The sequence below is a fragment of the Rhinatrema bivittatum genome, unplaced genomic scaffold (genome assembly GCF_901001135.1).
Source record: "Rhinatrema bivittatum unplaced genomic scaffold, aRhiBiv1.1, whole genome shotgun sequence".
NCBI classification, from domain to species: domain Eukaryota; kingdom Metazoa; phylum Chordata; class Amphibia; order Gymnophiona; family Rhinatrematidae; genus Rhinatrema; species Rhinatrema bivittatum.
Window position 1 is genome coordinate 129,389 of NW_021820828.1, and position 21,566 is coordinate 150,954.

The following is a 21,566-nucleotide window of genomic DNA, read 5'->3' on the forward strand; positions in this document are numbered from 1 at the left end:
GGGTCGTGGAACCAGCCTGAGCACAATCTCCTGCTGCGAGGAAGCCTCCCTCCAAACTGAGAACAGTTGGCCATCTTAGATTTAATACTTTTAATTTTCTCAGTAGTTAAAATGTTTGTTTACCACTGCAGAACTCTTAGGGGTCATTAGAGAGACCCATCTCCTGTTATTCAGGCCCACACTTTCCCTATAAAACAAATAATTCTCCAGCATTAGAAGGCAGTCACGGCTTGCACACTGTTCTTCCAGTCTTCTCTTACCTCCCGATATTAAATGCGCCGCCTGGACAAGAAGTGCTCCCACAAGACAGCCGGCGCCGTTAAAGAGGGTCAGGAAGTGCATTGCGATGCCTCGGATTCTGCTGGGCCCGGACCTGAAGGTTAGCACTGAGCCTTGGGGAAGAGCACAGCATCATGAGTCAACACCCCCCACCCCAAATAAAACCAAGCCAGGAGAAATAGGACCAGCCACCGGCTCCGAAATAACCCCAAACTGGGTCCATTTCCATACATTCTGGGGATCTGAATCGGCTGAAACTCTTTCTCTCCTATTCTAAAGCCTAAACTGCTTGGTTTTGGGTTCTTGAGTTCAGATTTTTTTTTTTCTTTTAAACAAATGAAAGCTCCTCAATATTCTGGAATTAAAAAGAAACCCGGACATAGACGGGGGGGGAAATGTGCCGAGCGAGTGCTGGCTGGCCCGGAAGAGACGGATACTGGCGCCCAGGCTCTGCGGCCTGCGCTGCCGTCGCAGCTTCTGTTCCCTGGCTCCGTTATTTCCAGATTGTGACACAGAGATGTTTCAAGAGTTACACAAATTAGGAAAGAGTTGTGCTGCAGCGATCGGCGTTAAGTGCCTGCGACACTTGTTCGGGCGACTGTGTTAGTGCAGTGCCACGTCTGGCAGCAGAGCTCTCATTGCTTTTGTCAGGCAGGAGCCGTGCGCTCCTTGAGAGAGGGGGAGACGCCCGCCTCCGCGTTCAGGCACGACACGTTGGTGAGACCGTGACGGGCATCGCCCGCGGAAGCGCTCAGAACGGTGCCAGGTGTCCATTAAAAGTTCTTCCTGAGAGCTGCGAGAAATCTCCCGGCAACCCGTCGGCAATCATTAGCCGGGCGCGACAGAGCCGTGGGATCACTGCGGATTGATCAGCGCTTCTTCTGCTCGGCTCAAGACGGCGATGGTTTGGGAGAATCCAGAGCGCTTAGGGCTGAGGTCCGTGCGTGCAAAGGTCCGTGCAGACGTCTGCTGGGAAACTCGGCAGGACCGCGTGCACACACCTAGGCCTTTTTATTTTTACTTCAGGAATTGGATTGTGTCGGCTCGGGGAAACGTGCATCGCTGATCTCGGGAGGAGAAACATTTCTGTTTCTCTGCTCTTGCACTGGCATTTTGGAGTTTCCGCTTTTTCTGTTTCTAGTTTGCAGTCCCTCCCGCTGTATTTGGTGAGGGTTTGTTTGCTGCAGGTGACATCCTAAAGGTTCTGTGTAGGGATCGGCAGCAGTCCCGCTTGCTCAGTTTCCTCAGTAGGAGGTGTATTGGGTTCTAGGGCCCGGTGTAATTTTTGCAGTGCTCCTTTTTCCTAGGTAGGGCTATTGCTGTGAGTTAACCCTGTTTTGGTATTGCAGGTTTGCTACATAGGCTCTGGGGTTTTCTTGCAGGGTTTTCAGTGCAGCAGTGCGTGTCACTATAATAAGTGGATTTGCATCTGGAGACCCCCACCAGAGTCTGTGGAAGGTGGGGAGACTTGGAGATCAGGTGTTTCAGGGGGAGACCCCTCGCACAGATCGAGGGAAGTTTGGGAATGAGTTTGCCATGGATGCATGTACGGTGCCAGTTACTCACAGCAGAAGATCTGCAGCCGTGAAAGGTTGCTTTGGAAGACCCGTTTAGAGGGTCCGGTTTGCATCCAGCTTACAATGCCCGAGAGATCACCCACTGGAGGGTTAATGCCTGGCTCTCTGGGCTCTGAGGTCGATCTTTCCCATCCCCCCCGGGGCTGCTGAAACCCTGCAAGGACTTAGCCCCAGGACTGAGTGAGACCTTGGCCTTCTCAGCTGAACCCCAGGAGAGGACAAAAATAAGCCAAAAGCCTGAAAGTGGTTTGGCCAAGCCCAGATAAGATCCCCGTGGGGGAGGAGAGGAGATTATTCAGCAGAGCTTGGGCAGTGTGGGCGGAGGCGGTGTCCTTACTACCAGGAATGGTGCAAATAGTACATAAAAGAGCTGCTTACAGGCAGGGGCTACCAGCGCTTCAGCCAGGCCGAGCAAGACATACTGAGGCGCCAAATGCAAACAGGGCATGGACGAAACCAGAAGAGCCTTGCCGGACAGCGTCTGCTCCACCAGGGAGAAAGATTTCCTGCGGATCTCAAAGCAGCCGGCCAGCAGCACCGAGAGGAGGGCGCAGACGTGACCTGCAACTGGGCAAAGACAGAAGGGGACGTAAGAATAAACCCGATCCGAGCCCGGACCTGGCAGAGCTTCCCAATGGGCTGATCCAGTGCAGACCACAGAACCCTTAACCTCTGCCACTCTCACTCTCCTCCTGCTCCTTTTGGGTTTCGGGTCCGGCACCAGAAGCACAGTGTGGGGCCAGGTCTGGCTTGGATCAACCCATTAGTAAACCCGTCTAGACACCCTTACCCCCTCCCTCCAGATGAAACATTACAATCGTTTTACCTCCTTTCTCAGTGCTAAATCTATCGTTCGCTACCTCTCAGACAGCAAACATCACAAGAAAATGATTGGGCCAAGCTCTGGCCTTTCCCACAGCACACACTAGAGAAGCATTAGAGCGAGCATTTTGCACTGTAACGCCACCCGTTCTCTAAGGGGGGGGGGGGGGGGAGGTTCGTGTGCACGTCAGCCCTGATTTTCTAATTGAACTTGCACGCATAAATGGACTGGGAAAATCAGCGCGGGTACGCGGGATCCGGGCAGCGCACGCAGGCTCGGGGGGGAGGGGCGGGCGTACTGCACGTGTGCACAAATTTACGCTCAGGCTTTCGAAAACCACAAGTCTGCAGGTAAACGGCCTCTCCCCTCCCAGCAGCGCCTCCAGGGGGAATCTCTTCTGCGCGCACTGTTACGTGCAGAAGCAGAATGACTCCCCGCATTTCCTTTCTCCTCTCTTCCCGCATTCCTGGGTTCCTTTCCGCCTTAATTCTCCGCAGGCAGGGTTTCGTAGTCTTCGTTTGAAAAGTCAGGCCGGTTGCTGACGTCTATTTTCAGGGCTTGGGAATAGAATTAGTTCGGATGATTGTTGTGCGTTTCCTGCTCTTGTGCTGCGCTGAGCGCCACGGACGCAAGGTTCAGTGACTGCGGGCGGCCGGGGCACATTGGGCGCTCTGCGAGCTGGGTCGGCCCTGCAAATAATTCTGAATGGGTGCAGGTTGTGGTTCCTTCCCGAGGACCGAGATAAACGCGATGCCAGTCTCAGTGACCTGCCGCCCCTGCAGGGGAGAAGGGAAAAGTCCAGGCCCAAACATGGTGGCATTGGATTGTTTACTCTGGAGATAATATCCCACATGAGGGAGGGAAAACTCCTCTTAGTGACCTGCCGCCCCTGCAGGGGAGAACAGAAAAGTCCAGGCCCAAACATGGTGGCATTGGATTGTTTACTCTGGAGATAATATCCCACATGAGGGAGGGAAAACTCCTCTTAGTGACCTGTCGCCCCTGCAGGGGAGAACGGAAAAGTCCAGGCCCAAACATGGTGGCATTGGATTGTTTTACTCTGGAGATAATATCCCACATGAGGGAGGGAAAACTCCTCTTAGTGACCTGCCGCCCCTGCAGGGGAGAACGGAAAAGTCCAGGCCCAAACATGGTGGCATTGGATTGTTTACTCTGGAGATAATATCCCACATGAGGGAGGGAAAACTCCTCTTAGTGACCTGCCGCCCCTGCAGGGGAGAACGGAAAAGTCCAGGCCCAAACATGGTGGCATTGGATTGTTTACTCTGGAGATAATATCCCACATGAGGGAGGGAAAACTCCTCTTAGTGACCTGCTGCCCCTGCAGGGGAGAACGGAAAAGTCCAGGCCCAAACATGGTGGCATTGGATTGTTTACTCTGGAGATAATATCCCACATGAGGGAGGGAAAACTCCTCTTAGTGACCTGCCGCCCCTGCAGGGGAGAACGGAAAAGTCCCGGCCCAAACATTGTGGCATTGGATTGTTTACTCTGCAGATAATATCCCACATGAGGGAGGGAAAACTCCTCTTAGTGACCTGCCGTCCCTGCAGGGGAGAACGGAAAAGTCCAGGCCCAAACATGGTGGCACTGGATTGTTTACTCTGGAGATAATATCCCACATGAGGGAGGGAAAACTCCTCTTAGTGACCTGCCGCCCCCTGCAGGGGAGAACGGAAAAGTCCAGGCCCAAACATGGTGGCATTGGATTGTTTACTCTGGAGATAATATCCCACATGAGGGAGGGAAAACTCCTCTTAGTGACCTGCCGTCCCTGCAGGGGAGAACGGAAAAGTCCAGGCCCAAACATGGTGGCATTGGATTGTTTACTCTGGAGATAATATCCCACATGAGGGAGGGAAAACTCCTCTTAGTGACCTGCCGCCCCTGCAGGGGAGAACGGAAAAGTCCAGGCCCAAACATGGTGGCATTGGATTGTTTACTCTGGAGATAATATCCCACATGAGGGAGGGAAAACTCCTCTTAGTGACCTGCCGCCCCTGCAGGGGAGAACGGAAAAGTCCCGGCCCAAACATTGTGGCATTGGATTGTTTACTCTGCAGATAATATCCCACATGAGGGAGGGAAAACTCCTCTTAGTGACCTGCCGCCCCTGCAGGGGAGAACGGAAAAGTCCAGGCCCAACATGGTGGCACTGGATTGTTTACTCTGGAGATAATATCCCACATGAGGGAGGGGAAAACTCCTCTTAGTGACCTGCCGCCCCTGCAGGAGAGAACGGAAAAGTCCAGGCCCAAACATGGTGGCATTGGATTGTTTACTCTGGAGATAATATCCCACATGAGGGAGAGAAAACTCCTCTTAGTGACCTGCCGCCCCTGCAGGGGAGAACGGAAAAGTCCAGGCCCAAACATGGTGGCATTGGATTGTTTACTCTGGAGATAATATCCCACATGAGGGAGGGAAAACTCCTCTTAGTGACCTGCCGCCCCTGCAGGGGAGAACGGAAAAGTCCAGGCCCAAACATGGTGGCATTGGATTGTTTACTCTGGAGATAATATCCCACATGAGGGAGGGAAAACTCCTCTTAGTAGGAACTCACAGGGCTCTGTAATAATCTAAAAAGCCACAGTACTCTGACGCCATTGCTCAATCGTCCAGCGTCCTAGACTCTTGGCTGTGTGAGTTCCCTTGTTTCCACTACAACCACTAACTAATTCCAGAACTTGCAGCCTGCCGCGCAGACCCCGCTGCTAGTTTGATTCTGTCAACATGGCTCTATTACTAGTAAGCCCATGTAAGAGCCCCTGTTCCTGCTGGAACTCCAGGTATTATAGAAACTGAAGCCTGTCAGTCAGACTCAAAGGCTAGGCCTTTCTGCCTTCACAGCCGTTCGGACACTCGCTTACCTGCGCTACCTCTAGAACATTTCATATTCCTTGGGGAAGTGCACATTTATCAGGGACCGTGTCTGTGATTCACAGGTATCACTGGTGCCCAGGGAGAGTCCCTGGGGAAGTGTACATTTATCAGGGACCGTGTCTGTGATTCGCAGGGATCACTGGTGCCCAGGGAGAGTCCTTGGGGAAGTGCACATTTATCAGGGACCGTGTCTGTGATTTGCAGGTATCACTGGTGCCCAGGGAGAGTCCCTGGGGAAGTGCACATTTATCAGGGACCGTGTCTTTGATTTGCAGGTATCACTGGTGCCCAGGGAGAGTCCTTGGGGAAGTGCACATTTATCAGGGACCGTGTCTGTGATTTGCAGGTATCACTGGTGCCCGGGGAGAGTCCCTGGGGAAGTGAACATTTATCAGGGACCGTGTCTGTGATTCGCAGGGATCACTGGTGCCCAGGGAGAGTCCTTGGGGAAGTGCACATTTATCAGGGACCGTGTCTGTGATTTGCAGGGATCACTGGTGCCCAGGGAGAGTCCTTGGGGAAGTGCACATTGGTATCACTGGTGCCCGGGGAGAGTCCCTGGGGAAGTGAACATTTATCAGGGACCGTGTCTGTGATTCACAGGTATCACTGGTGCCCAGGGAGAGTCCCTGGGGAAGTGCACATTTATCAGGGACCGTGCCTGTGATTCACAGGTATCACTGGTGCCCAGGGAGAGTCCTTGGGGAAGTGCACATTTATCAGGGACCGTGTCTGTGATTTGCAGGTATCACTGGTGCCCGGGGAGAGTCCCTGGGGAAGTGAACATTTATCAGGGACCGTGTCTGTGATTCGCAGGGATCACTGGTGCCCAGGGAGAGTCCTTGGGGAAGTGCACATTTATCAGGGACCGTGTCTGTGATTTGCAGGTATCACTGGTGCCCAGGGAGAGTCCTTGGGGAAGTGCACATTTATCAGGGACCGTGTCTGTGATTTGCAGGTATCACTGGTGCCCGGGGAGAGTCCCTGGGGAAGTGCACATTTATCAGGGACCGTGTCTGTGATTCGCAGGGATCACTGGTGCCCAGGGAGAGTCCCTGGGGAAGTGCACATTTATCAGGGACCGTGTCTGTGATTCGCAGGGATCACTGGTGCCCAGGGAGAGTCCCTGGGGAAGTGCACATTTATCAGGGACCGTGTCTGTGATTCGCAGGGATCACTGGTGCCCAGGGAGAGTCCTTGGGGAAGTGCACATTTATCAGGGACCGTGTCTGTGATTTGCAGGTATCACTGGTGGCCCAGGGAGAGTCCTTGGGGAAGTGCACATTATCAGGGACCGTGTCTGTGATTTGCAGGTATCACTGGTGCCCGGGGAGAGTCCCTGGGGAAGTGCACATTTATCAGGGACCGTGTCTGTGATTTGCAGGTATCACTGGTGCCCGGGGAGAGTCCCTGGGGAAGTGCACATTTATCAGGGACCGTGTCTGTGATTTGCAGGTATCACTGGTGCCCAGGGAGAGTCCTTGGGGAAGTGCACATTTATCAGGGAACCGTGTCTGTGATTTGCAGGTATCACTGGTGCCCGGGGAGAGTCCCTGGGGAAGTGCACATTTATCAGGGACCGTGTCTTTGATTTGCAGGTATCACTGGTGCCCGGGGAGAGTCCCTGGGGAAGTGCACATTTATCAGGGACTGTGCCTGTGATTCACAGGTATCACTGGTGCCCAGGGAGAGTCCCTGGGGAAGTGCACATTTATCAGGGACCGTGCCTGTGATTCACAGGTATCACTGGTGCCCAGGGAGAGTCCCTGGGGAAGTGTACATTTATCAGGGACCGTGTCTGTGATTTGCAGGTATCACTGGTGCCCAGGGAGAGTCCTTGGGGAAGTGCACATTTATCAGGGACCGTGTCTGTGATTTGCAGGTATCACTGGTGCCCAGGGAGAGTCCCTGGGGAAGTGCACATTTATCAGGGACCGTGTCTGTGATTTGCAGGTATCACTGGTGCCCAGGGAGAGTCCTTGGGGAAGTGCACATTTATCAGGGACCGTGTCTGTGATTTGCAGGTATCACTGGTGCCCAGGGAGAGTCCCTGGGGAAGTGTACATTTATCAGGGACCGTGTCTGTGATTTGCAGGTATCAACTGGTGCCCAGGGAGAGTCCCTGGGGAAGTGCACATTTATCAGGGACCGTGTCTGTGATTTGCAGGTATCACTGGTGCCCAGGGAGAGTCCCTGGGGAAGTGCACATTTATCAGGGACCGTGTCTGTGATTTGCAGGTATCACTGGTGCCCAGGGAGAGTCCTTGGGGAAGTGCACATTTATCAGGGACCGTGTCTGTGATTTGCAGGTATCACTGGTGCCCAGGGAGAGTCCCTGGGGAAGTGTACATTTATCAGGGACCGTGTCTGTGATTTGCAGGTATCACTGGTGCCCAGGGAGAGTCCTTGGGGAAGTGCACATTTATCAGGGACCGTGTCTGTGATTTGCAGGTATCACTGGTGCCCAGGGACAGTCCTTGGGGAAGTGCACATTTATCAGGGACCGTGTCTGTGATTCACAGGGATCACTGGTGCCCAGGGAGAGTCCTTGGGGAAGTGCACATTTATCAGGGACCGTGTCTGTGATTTGCAGGTATCACTGGTGCCCAGGGAGAGTCCCTGGGGAAGTGCACATTTATCAGGGACCGTGTCTGTGATTTGCAGGTATCACTGGTGCCCGGGGAGAGTCCCTGGGGAAGTGCACATTTATCAGGGACCGTGTCTGTGATTTGCAGGTATCACTGGTGCCCAGGGAGAGTCCTTGGGGAAGTGCACATTTATCAGGGACCGTGTCTGTGATTTGCAGGTATCACTGGTGCCCGGGGAGAGTCCCTGGGGAAGTGCACATTTATCAGGGACCGTGTCTGTGATTTGCAGGTATCACTGGTGCCCAGGGAGAGTCCTTGGGGAAGTGCACATTTATCAGGGACCGTGTCTGTGATTTGCAGGTATCACTGGTGCCCGGGGAGAGTCCCTGGGGAAGTGCACATTTATCAGGGACCGTGTCTGTGATTTGCAGGTATCACTGGTGCCCGGGGAGAGTCCCTGGGGAAGTGCACATTTATCAGGGACCGTGTCTGTGATTTGCAGGTATCACTGGTGCCCAGGGAGAGTCCCTGGGGAAGTGCACATTTATCAGGGACCGTGTCTGTGATTCGCAGGGATCACTGGTGCCCAGGGAGAGTCCCTGGGGAAGTGCACATTTATCAGGGACCGTGTCTGTGATTTGCAGGTATCACTGGTGCCCAGGGAGAGTCCTTGGGGAAGTGCACATTTATCAGGGACCGTGTCTGTGATTTGCCTCTGGAACTTCATTTTCGGGATTGATGTGCAATATTCACGAGTACAGCTTTGGGATTTCTTCTCTGCAAGTAACCAGTGACTGGATTTATTTTTGAACCACAGGTGGCTTGTGCTATGCTTTCTTTTTCTGTAAGAAGCAGACGACCTCCATAGGAAGAATGAGTGTCTTCACAGTCTTTACTTCCCCCCCTGTTGGGAAAAGATCCCCGGAGCATGGGTCAGACAGTGACCCCAGCACTCCTGGGGCTACAGCATTTCAGTAGTCACCAACTTTCACCCGCTTTAGCCAAATAAGAAAACACATGGAACCCAAAATGCAATCAGAAATTGGTCGCGTCAGGGCTAATTTATAAACCGACGCGGGTCTGGAAGCTCATTTTTCAGGAGAAAACCAGCGTGGGGTTTTTCCGTAGTGCAGAAGTGAGGGATGTGCAAGTGCACATCACAGCTGCTTCCAAGCAGGTGCAGCAGCAGGGGCTCCCCCGCCTCTCTCTGCCCCTGTGCTCGGGGATGAAGCTTTGAACAGGAGCCTCACTCAGCGCCTGTGTATCCCTGGAAGGGTCCATGGTGGCCATCTGGCCAGTCCTGATGAAAAATCTGTAACTTCTCTAAAAAATGGGATGAAAAAAATCCCTTTAATTTAAGATAAAATGACCTTTAAGTCTACTTTATCGAAAATGCAAAACTTGATTTTATTTTTCAGAGCTAATAAAATTACTGTTGGCAATTTCTTTTTAAGTTTTTTCTGCTTTTTCAGTCCAATAAAGCCATAAATTCAGGATTTCAGTCTTTGCTGCTTCTGGAAATTCCTCCCGTTTATAGCTTTGAGTGCAGAGGATGCCCTGAAACAGAGCAGGTACACTCGTTCCTGTCTGCAGTTGCTCCATCAAGCCTCAGCCCAAGGGAAGGCTACCATGATGATAATAATCAGCCTGATACAGCTCCTCAGGGGCTGGGACAAGAAACATAAGCAGGGCCTTTCACTTTCAATTCTGCAAAATTTCTGATGTGCGCAGGTAGCCAAATATTTGGAAAGATTTGTTCCGTTTCATTCTATGTCCTGCTGGAAAGCAGATACTAGGGCAGACTCTGGGAATATAATTCAACCCTGTGTGCGTTTTCTCTGCAGGATTACAAGGCCTGACTGTCATGGGCCTAATCACCAGGATGCTTTACAAGTGCATTTTCAAAGAAGTTATGCATGTGAATGTCACAAACTATCCTACCAATTTTCAAAAGCCATTTATGCACCTAAAGTGCACTTACACATGCATTACCGAAGGACATTTCAATGGCATATATTGTAATAATTTTCTAAAGCCCACCTTACACAGGCAATGTGCATTAACACGTGTGAAACCCAGTTTTAAGTATGTAAATGCTTTTGCAAATCAGGCCTATAGTAAACATCGCCAGAATCTTGGACTTGACTCTGTTATAATCCTTTCTGTATTTTGTTGTTATACTTATTATTTGTCCTCTTTTATTTTCAACACTTGCACAAATTATAGCATCAAAGCATTCTGGATCCGAAGCTGAAACAGCGGCCATGATGCACCCTGGTATCACACAGCCGGGGCTTCATGGCAGTAACAAATGCAGGCTCAGTACATCCTCGGATGCAGAATTTTCTGACATGAAAACTCACGTATGGAGGCTGCCGGTGACAGCCCCCCTCTTCCATTGGACTCCAGGCGTGTGTTGATGCATTCCAGGAGCGGTGCAAGAAGCAGTAAGGGCAGGAGGCCTATCGCATTCATTGCTGCTATCGGCAAAAGAAAGCCCTCCAGATTCAGGTTGGAATTCATGGTCTGGATATAATACCCTGAAGGAACCTGCATTTTAAAACAGAAGGTATCCAAAAATCCCTGACTTTTCCAGATATGACCTTTCTCATGTTAAACGTGGCTGCTGTAATAATAGTTATAGATTCGGCTGGTTTGTGCATGTCAACTAGATTGTAAGCTCAATAGAGTAGGGACTGTCTCTAATGTATACCTCTCCAGGGCTGTGTATGCCTAGCAGAGCTATAAAAATGGTAAATAGTGAATGTTACAGTTGTGCAGCCTCCCTCCACCAGGGATCCTCAGCGAGCACCATGCCCAGCTGTGCATGTTATCTCCTTACTGATCATATGATGCCTCAGTCCCAGCCCTACTTATCCAGCTTGTCTAATCCTTCAGTGCCTCCTCATGGACTCATCTGGGCTCTGACCTGGCTAGCTTTGTCTTGCTATACCTTGCCTTGTGGCCTACCCAGGCCTTCTGCCTTACTGCCTATCCAGGCGTTCTGCTTTACCTAGTGGCCTACTCTGGCCTCCTCTTTTGCCTTGTGGCCTATCTGGGCCTTCTGCCTAGCTCTATAGCCTACCTTGGTTTCCTGCCTTGCTCTGAGGGCTATCTTGGCCTCCTGCTGTGCTCTGTAGCCTACCTTGGCTCCCTGTCTTGCTCTATAGCCTTCCAGGCTTCCTTGCCTTGTCCTATGGCCTTCTAGGCTCTCCTGCCTTGCTCAGTAGCCTTCTGGGCCTACCTATCTTGCCTTGTGGCCTCCGGGCCTACTAGGATTAACTTGCCCAGTCTAATTCTCTATTGGGGTATTTTGTTTCCTGTTGCCTGTCTAGTCCTGTCATTTTCCAGCCCTTCTCCAGTCCTTTCCTTGTCCAGTCCTGTTCTTGTTCAGAGCTATCCTTGTCCAGTCCTTGCCCCATCCAGTCTAGTTCAGTGCCTTGTCTATTTTCCAGGCCTTGCCTTTCTCCTTAGTTTGTGCCCAGCCAGTACCTGTACCCAGCTTCCAGCCATGATGTTCTCCAGGAGGGAAGTCCTACAAGCCCCCAGAACCTGCAACGGAGGGGGACTGGTTAGGCAGAAGACCTGCCCTAGTCTTGCCTTGAAGCCCTGTGCCGCTTCTGCGGGGGGTGCTCCCTGAGTCCAGCCTGCCAGACCGTGAGAGGGAACAATAGGAGGTTAGGGAAAAAGGACGTACAACTTGCACTTTTAGCGTCAGCTAGGAGTAGGACCCTACTCAAAAAGAACCTTTTCTCAATCTGTACCTAAGGAGTACATCTTTACTAAGTCCTAGCGGTCCCTTCATCAGATTTGCGCTTCCTCTGCCTTCTCTTATTCTGAGCGCGCTTTACGGTCCTGCCACCGCCGTAGACAGGAATGTATTTGTACCTTTTAGACTCGGAAGCCCGTCTCTTACCTGCGCGATGCAGATTCTGCAGAGAAGCTGAAGGGTGAAGAATGGAAGAAGCCCGAGGAGAGACCTGGCGCTCTCTACGTGAGCCTCGCTGTACAAGCCACCATTGTGCTCCTTGGCACGGTCTAGCCAGCTGGTTACTCGCCCGCTAAGGTGGCGATACCTGACAGAGCACATCCTCAGCGCGTTGGAAAACACTCCAAAGGTTGTTAGCAGGGACCCTCCTGCAAAGTCAGCACAAGCGCCCGGTCAGCCTTCAGGCATGCGGCATGTAGAAGGTGGGCGTAACAGCAGAGCTGCGCAGACACCAAGAGGAGCACAGAAATGCAACCATAACTGCAAACCTGGAGTGCATTATTTCACTTGCAATGCACTTATGTATAAATCTTTTATTCTGGCAAAAATAGATTTGTGGAATAATTTTGTTAATTAATAGAGCACATGGACACGACATAGAATAGTTTCTGTATTAAAAAAATGTAACTAATAATGCATTCCAACCCAGGCCTGGCCTCACGCACACATGTCCGGGGAGACATGCAATTTATACTGTATCTTACCAGAAATAGTCACATGGTAAAGGGGCAGATTTCAGCTGCTGTAACATTTGGGGGTGCATTGTAATTTTCAAAAGTGAGAGTCTGCCTCTTCTTTTGCTTAGAAAATTCTCTCTGGAAAACCGCCAGAGCACACTACACTGTGTGCAGATAGATTTACACACGGGAGGATAACGTTAAAAAAAAACGTGCCTGTATATGTCCATAAGCAGATATACCTACGTGTTTTATAATCCGTGGGCATGATATACACCGATTTAAAAAACCGCGAGCCTCTACTGCGCAACATACCTGCGTTTGAATGCTTATACACGAACACAAAAAAAATTTAAAATTAAAAAAAAAATATACAAAAAAAGTAAATTCAAGTGGCTCAAGACAGAGAGTGTTAATAAACCCCGTGATTAAACAAATTAAGCAGGCATTACTGTTACACTTTGTCAATAAGTGAACAAATTGTTAAAAACATTTTTTAACGTTTGTGCCTTATGCTTATTTATGAGGGTTTAACATCTATATTAATTATAAAAGTGGCCTTTATGCTTTGCATTTGGTTTTTGCACTACTATAAATGCAATACTATAAATGCACTACTATAAATACTATAAATACTACTATAAATACTATAAATGCACTACTATAAATGCAATGCAATGCATTGAAACCACGTACATCGATGCATTCAATGTGCACACTTTTCTACCTATTTTCAAAATAGACGCATGCATTTTATGTATGAAAGTACAGTAGGAATAACTCGTGTAAGTCCCTATTTACGTACATAAGTTGGCCAATTTTAAAACATGAGCACGTAAATGAAAATAACCAGTTTACCAGTTAGTCAACCAATTCACCCATTGCTTCTCCAGATCATTGAGATCTTCCTGGCCTTTCAGCCTGAATCCCCCCTCCCCATTCACCCAGACCTCCGCCCAGCCAGTGCTACACAATAAACACGTTTTATCACTTTCATCAGATAATGAGTAGGTGTGAAATTACGGACCTAAGCTGACAAATGTTTTTTTAAAATAGCAACTTACATACAAAACTGTTTATCCTGCCCCCGAACACCTTTAGACCACTCCCTTAATACGCGCGTATATGAGTGCGCAAAAGTGAAAATACGCGTGGGTTTTTGGCTTTTATAAAATACAGAATATGCGAGTAGTGGCTACTTATGCACGTACTTCTAATGTTTGAACTTTCACCCCATACTTTTTAAAATCAAAGGCGTGAATTTTCACGTAAAAGTAACCTCAAAAGTCCAGCTCTGCACATAAAACCTTTTGAAAATTCAGCCCTATGGAAAGAATTTTCAAAGGATTTCCACATGGAAAGATGGCAATTTTCAAAGGTTCATTTACACATGTAAAACCCTTTGAAAATTACCTCCAGAAAGGTTGCACATAAGTCCAGTCCTCGCCTAGACTCCATCCCTCTCTGATATGTGGGGGACGTGCGCTCATACAAGGTGCATGTGCATATTTGTTCCTGTATATCGGGTAGGCAGTTTTAAAGCGCTGCCTTTTTTAATGACCCTCCCTCTGTGCATTTCTAAGAATTGCCAGAAAAATGTGGATAATGTCCAAACACCATCAGAAGTTAAAGTAAACAAATAAAATCTTATGAGCTCCATGTTCAAAGGTTTTCTCTGGGAAGCTTTTCGAGTTTACCTGAACAAAACCCGAGATCTGAAATTCCCACCCCACTGAGCAGGTAGGTCATTACCAGGGTAAGAAAGGCAGTGTGGGGGCATTCCAGGGGCTTCATTTTAGTGCCGATATTCGGCCTCTCCCCGGTTGGAGAAATTCCGGATAACTTTAGCCAGGGAAAAATGCTACGGAGGCTGATTACTGACCTGGGAACCTTGATCTGTATAATCTGGATTGTAGCCAGGTGCGTGCAAAGGACGCTCTCTGTGGACTGAGGTTTTAAAGTCAAAATCTTTCCCAGTTTCACTTGGAGAACAAGTGAAACAACTTAGCGACCGGGGAAAGTGGACATTAGGGGGATAATTTTGGAAATGCAGACTTTGCATGAGTTCTTTCCCTCTGAAAAAGATCCCAGGAAAACGACCCGGGCACAATTAAAGCTGCTAGGTTGTGCGGGGCAGGTTTTCAGAGAAAACTCGTGCACGAAAATGCAAACGTCTCCCCAAATCCAGCCCCGTGAATGCCTCTTCAGAAACCGCGGGTAAACCTGTGCACACAGAAGCCCTGAGCACGGACGTTTATGTGCACAAAGAGCGGGTAATTTTGTGAAAGAAATAGCTTTGAACCTCATCTACTGCCCTAATGGGCGTTTTTGTATCTGTTGTATCTTCTGGTTGTTTCCTGGCATGAGGAGACCATCCATGTGGCAGCAGCTGGCAGGGACTTTAGAAGCAGAGTGAGAATTGGTCACCATTATGGGAGACGGAGAGAGGGAAAGGAAACACAGAGCGCTGCAGAAATACTGCAGCAATGCCACACTCGTGGCAAATAGGGAATGGTGCAGGGGAAAAAAACGTGTTCTCCTTTTTCGGTTCATAATTGTACAGCATTGCCACATATCAAAATGGTGCCATGTGCTGGGGTGAATGCAGCAGAGTGAATTACATCCGGCGTTGACCCCAGCAGAAGCCGTCGTGTTTCAGGAGGAAGAAAGAGGAGGACACATGAAGAGGAGCTTCCAGGCTTGAGCTCCGCGGCCTGGGCCTGACCCTGGGCTGAGGCCCAGGTGTTGGGACACGGCCTCCTGGCTGAGGCCCCAGAGTTGGGCCTGGGTCTGGGCCTAGGCCCCGGCGTCAGGCCCCGACCTCCGGTTTGGGTCGCAGCTTCAGGCCTGGGTCTGGGCCTAGGCCCCGGCGTCAGGCCCCGACCTCCGGTTTGGGTCGCAGCATCAGGCCTGGGTCTGGGCCTAGGCCCCGGCGTCAGGCCCCGACCTCCGGTTTGGGTCACAGCTTCAGGCCTGGGTCTGGGCCTAGGCCCCGGCGTCAGGCCCCGACCTCCGGTTTGGGTCGCAGCATCAGGCCTGGGTCTGGGCCTAGGCCCCGGCGTCAGGCCCCGACCTCCGGTTTGGGTCGCAGCTTCAGGCCTGGGTCTGGGCCTAGGCCCCGGCGTCAGGCCCCGACCTCCGGTTTGGGTCGCAGCTTCAGGCCTGGGTCTGGGCCTAGGCCCCGGCGTCAGGCCCCGACCTCCGGCTTGGGTCACAGCTTCAGGCCTGGGTCTGGGCCTAGGCCCCGGCGTCAGGCCCCGACCTCCGGTTTGGGTCGCAGCATCAGGCCTGGGTCTGGCCTAGGCCCCGGCGTCAGGCCCCGACCTCCGGCTTGGGTCACAGCTTCAGGCCTGGGTCTGGGCCTAGGCCCCGGCGTCAGGCCCCGACCTCCGGTTTGGGTCGCAGCTTCAGGCCTGGGTCTGGGCCTAGGCCCCGGCGTCAGGCCCCGACCTCCGGTTTGGGTCGCAGCTTCAGGCCTGGGTCTGGGCCTAGGCCCCGGCGTCAGGCCCCGACCTCCGGTTTGGGGTCGCAGCTTCAGGCCTGGGTCTGGGCCTAGGCCCCCGGCGTCAGGCCCCGACCTCCGGTTGGGTCGCAGCTTCAGGCCTGGGTCTGGGCCTAGGCCCCGGCGTCAGGCCCCGACCTCCGGCTTGGGTCGCAGCTTCAGGCCTGGGTCTGGGCCTAGGCCCCGGCGTCAGGCCCCGACCTCCGGTTTGGGTCGCAGCTTCAGGCCTGGGTCTGGGCCTAGGCCCCGGCGTCAGGCCCCGACCTCCGGTTTGGGTCGCAGCTTCAGGCCTGGGTCTGGGCCTAGGCCCCGGCGTCAGGCCCCGACCTCCGGTTTTGGGTCGCAGCTTCAGGCCTGGGTCTGGGCCTAGGCCCCGGCGTCAGGCCCCGACCTCCGGTTTGGGTCGCAGCTTCAGGCCTGGGTCTGAGCCTAGGCCCTGGCGTCAGGCCCCGACCTCCGGTTTGGGTCGCAGCTTCAGGCCTGGGTCTGGGCCTAGGCCCTGGCGTCAGGCCCCGACCTCCGGTTTGGGTCGCAGCATCAGGCCTGGTTCTGGGCCGAGTTCCCACTGTCAGCACCCGGCCTCCCTGCTGGGTCACAGCTTCAGGCCTGGGTCTGGGCCAATGCTCTGCCATCAGAACCTGACCAAACGGATCAGGTAAGGTTATGGTTTTTTGGGGTTAATTTTCGGGTGTTTTGGTTAAGGCCCCAGCTTTGGGCCTCCACCACGACCCTGGCCTCGTGCTTGAGCCTAGGTCGCGCTCCTAGCTTTGGGCCTCATCTTATGCCGGAGCTCGATGCTGGCGCCTCAGCCTAGGCCCAAAAACAGGGCCTCATCTAGGGCATATGCTGAGGCCCCTACTGGGCAAGGCCCTGGCTTCGGGCCTAGACCTAGGCCCGATGCATTTGTTTGTTTCATTGGGGGGGGCCCGCAATTTGTTTTGGGGGCCCCCCCGAATGAAATGAATTAGCCTTTATTTGTCGTATTTTGCACTTTTGTGTTAAATGAATGTACATCCCTAGCGTGAAAGGCGTGGAGCATTTCATCTTAAGTAGGCAATGCTGCTGTTCTGTTTTGATTCTGTGCTGTCCTCCTGCTCTGTGTCTCTTCTGTACCTTAACCCTGCCCTTCTGGAGTGTAGTGGCTCTGCCCCTTACGATGGTTAAGGTGTCAGTTGTGTGTGTGATGGGTTTGAGATGTTTCTGGCAGAGTTCACTAAACTGAGTAGCATCCCAGAGTGAGGGCCGGAAAATGAATTCTCCTTCCTGCTGGGAAACGGGGCCTGGAACCCACCCAACCGGAGCCTCAGGGGTAGAGAGGGAAGGCAGAACTCAGAAATAGCAATAAGGTAGGATTAAAGCACATTCAGACAATTGCATATTATTATTAACAAGAAGTTGTAAACAGAAGGCCACAAATACGATGCTACGCAAACCCTTTAAAACTTAAGAATCCGTTCTGCAAACACTTGTCAGATGAATACGCCTTCAGCTCTGGCACAGAAAAAAGAATTTGATTCCGTGTTTGAACCTCTTTTCCCAGGTGTTCCCGTGTTGGCTGTTGGCAGTGGTAGATAAGGAGAAATCATTGTTCTCTAGGTGTCTGCCTCTGTACGTCTTTCTTTACGCTGTCTCTCTTCTGCTCCCCGCTTTCTCTTTTAGTTGTCTCAGTGTATGTAGTCTTGTGCTAGGACCTTCTGTTCTCTCTTTTCTGTGTCTCGGCTTTACTCAAAGGTGAAACTTCAAAAGCTGTGCTCGTACAGAATGGCGCTTACGCACAGAAAATAGTGTTGTTGTTGGCGAGTATATTCTGTTTTAAAAACCTCAACATAGCACACGAAAATCAGGGTCCGCGAGTGTAAAAAAGGGACGGGATGGGGGTATCAACATTTACGTGAGAAAATTGCTTACTCACAATGTATTCGCTCCTGCTCAATATCTGGTGTAAGTGAGCATAAACTTCTTACAAGTGAAAAATGACCGGGTGAGGGGTCTGGTGAAATTCAGGCTGGAAGGCCAGGAGGGTTTTCACAAGCTGGGTGAACCAGTAGTCTAATTGGTAAAAGTGGTTATTTCATTGTTGTGCGCATGTTATAGACTCCACTCACTTTTGCATGTAAAAGCCAATTTACAGGGGGTAAATGCGTCTAAATAATGCAAGTAAAATCTACTCACATATCCCTTGAAAACTGGAAGTACAAGTACATGGGTGTAACACTTGTGCACACTTATCTGGCTAAACTTATCCAGCTAAGTAGTGCCTTTGCCACTACTTAGATAAATGAGAACTTACCCGGCTATATTCTGATTTATCTGGATAAGTAGCAGCACTTATCCGGCTATATTCTGATTTATCTGGATAAGTAGCAGCACTTATCCGGCTATATTCTGATTTATCTGGATAAGTAGCAGCACTTATCCGGCTATGTTCTGATTTATCTGGATAAGTAGCAGCACTTATCCGGCTATGTTCTGATTTATCTGGATAAGTAGCAGCACTTATCCGGCTATATTCTGATTTATCTGGATAAGTAGCAGCACTTATCCGGCTATGTTCTGATTTATCTGGATAAGTAGCAGCACTTATCCAGCTATGTTCTGATTTATCTGGTTAAGAAGGAGCACTTATCCGGCTATATTCTGATTTATCTGGATAAGTAGCAGCACTTATCCGGCTATATTCTGATTGATCTGGCTAAGTAGCAGCACTTATCTGGCTATATTCTGATTTATCTGGATAAGTAGCAGCAATGGCTACTTAGCCAGATAAGTATGAAAAGAGCTGCTTGTCTGTCTAAGTAGCGCGTTTTGAACTTATCTAGGTATGTAATTATCCAGCTATCGGTTTTAGCAGGATATGAATCGCTTTGAAAGAGCACTGGAATCACAGGTCATTTTGCCCCTTCAAAACCCTCAAAAACCCCATCTGACTCCAGGTTAGAGGTTTTGGATACCCTCTCACATGTTCCCTATATTTATTTTGAGTTGTTTTTAGTGTTTTAATGTTTAATTGTGCCATGATAATTAAAGTTCACTTGGGCTTATCAAACATTCATGAGGGCTTTATTTAGTTCCCCCATCCTCCGATTGTGTATTTTGTAAATTTTATTTAATTTTTGATTTGCCTGTTTTTTTTCACTCTTTAATCCTATTGTGGTTCCAGCACAAAACAGGAAGTGACATCATTCACTTCTTGAAATCATGCTGCCTGCACTTCCTTTTTGGCTGGGGGCTTGCCTAGGACCCCCCCAGACGCCAAAATAAGTGTTACGCTTGAGCTATGGTCCGGTGTCGTGAACACCACCCAAAGGGGTGGCTCCATGTGGAGAGAGACAGGGATGGCTGTGAATATGTGGGGCAGGGTATTGGCTGGGACAAAGTCCAAGTCCAGGCTGGGACTAGGCAGGCGGCAGGCAAGCAGAGTCAGAGTCCAGGCTGGGTCAGGGCAGGCGGCAGGCAAGCAGAGTCAGAGTCCAGGCTGGGTCAGGGCAGGCGGCAGGCAAGCAGAGTCAGAGTCCAGGCTGGGTCAGGGCAGGCGGCAGGCAAGCAGAGTCAGAGACCGGGCAGGGTCAAGGAACCTTATAGCAAGGTAGAAAGCCCGAAGGCCACACAGACACACACGGAAGGGCAGAGGACCCGAAGGCCACACACACACGGCAAGGCAAGGCAGAGGGCCCGAAGGCCACACACACACGGCAAGGCAAGGCAGAGGGCCCGAAGGCCACACACACCACAGCAAGGCAGGCAGAGGGCCCGAAGGCCACACACACACGGCAAGGCAAGGCAGAGGGCCCGAAGGCCACACACACACGGCAAGGCAAGGCAGAGGGCCCAAAGGCCACACACACACAGCAAGGCAAGGCAGAGGTCCCGAAGGCCACACACACACGGCAAGGCAAGGCAGAGGTCCCGAAGGCCCACACACACACGGCAAGGCAAGGCAGAGGGCCCGAAGGCCACACACACACGGCAAGGCAAGGCAGAGGTCCCGAAGGCCACACACACACGGCAAGGCAAGGCAAAACAGAAGGCCTGAAGGCCACACAGAAGGCAAGACAAGACAGAAGGCCCGAAGGCCACACACACACAGCAAGGCAAGGCAAAGCAAGACAGACGGCCCGAAGGCCACACACACATGGCAAGGCAGGGCAAAGCAAGACAGACGGCCCGAAGGCCACACACACACAGCAAGGCAAGGCAAAGCAAGGCAGAAGGCCCGAAGGCCACACACACTGCAAGGCAAGGCAGAAGGCTAGAACAGGGAGCCCAAGCGAGCTCGATGCCGAAGCACCGAGGGAACTGCCAGGCAGGGTTATAAGGGGAAGCCCAGAACATAGAGAAAACAAGGAAGATGGACTGGGCCAGGCAGGAGAGCCTGCTCTTGAGGGACCCCTGGTGGTGAGGCGGTTGCACAGCAGCCATAGCTGTAACAGTTACCCCCCCCTCAAAGCCTCCCCCTCCTCCTGGGTCCCATCTTTGCAGGGGGTACTCAATAATGAGGTACAAACTGATGCCATAGGCAGCTCCAACTTTTTGGTGCAAAAGAAAAAATGAATGCATTTGTTTACAAGATATTTGTTAAATTCCGGCCTCCCAGCTGCTGCTGTTGCATGCTAAAACTGTTATAGACTTCTCACCTTTCTTGGGCTGGTAAATGAGTTCATTGCGCACCATGTGGATGGTGATCAGGGCCATCACCACGGACACGACAGGAATCAGGAAGCCAAGGTTCTTCGCCACAGACTGCTGTACGTAAGCGATGCCCACAAAGACAATGAACGAGCCGAGGCTCACCAACCAATGGAACCTAAAGCAAGCCAGCAGCAAATAATGCGTTTAACGGACAAGCCAAGTGAACGGCACTTACGGCAAAAGAGCATGCAGTGGGAAACGTTGACATCTGGTCCAGATGTAGAGAGCCATATTGAGTCAGATTACGAAGCAAAGGCTGATTTATGAAGTTTATTTAATGGATTTTATCTTCTGCCTCTGGCCAGGGTGGATTACACTCCTAAATCTTTTCATTTGAGCAAGCATCTCTGTTTGCTCGGAGTTGCTTGGCAGCTTGCCTTGGTTTGACTCCAAGGGCCTGATTTCTTTCTGGTTCACATGGAGTTCAGACTGAATGCCTACTCACTCGCTCACTCCCGAACTAAACCTTCTGCTAGCGTGGTTAATTTAATTTCAAAGCACCAAGGCTAAACTACCAACCAATCACTGCAACGTTTACTTCTTGTTAAACTTTTATCTTTCCTCTTACTCTACTCCCAGTTAGAATAACCCCTGTTTTATTGTAACTTTTTCTTCCATGCACTTGTTATTATTATGTAATGTATACTCTTATGTTTTAGTTATGTACGTTATAATGTATTGCTCACCCCTTGTTTTATGTAAACCGACATGATACGAACTTCCGTGAATGCCGGTACAGAAAAACACAAATAAATAAA

General features: G+C 51.0%; 1 protein-coding gene across 1 annotated transcript in view; it reads right to left on the reverse strand.

Moving 5' to 3' along the window:
• LOC115082185 (solute carrier family 15 member 5-like) overlaps window positions 1-21,566 on the reverse strand; it is a 39,392-nt gene that overhangs the window by 4,266 nt on the left and 13,560 nt on the right. Inside the window, exons 3-7 of the mRNA XM_029586437.1 lie at window positions 20,754-20,923; window positions 12,088-12,308; window positions 10,535-10,721; window positions 2,235-2,423; window positions 261-392 (exon numbers count right to left, since the gene is read on the reverse strand). Of these exons, the coding sequence (XP_029442297.1) occupies window positions 261-392; window positions 2,235-2,423; window positions 10,535-10,721; window positions 12,088-12,308; window positions 20,754-20,923 (899 nt within the window). The remainder of the gene's footprint in view (window positions 1-260; window positions 393-2,234; window positions 2,424-10,534; window positions 10,722-12,087; window positions 12,309-20,753; window positions 20,924-21,566) is intronic.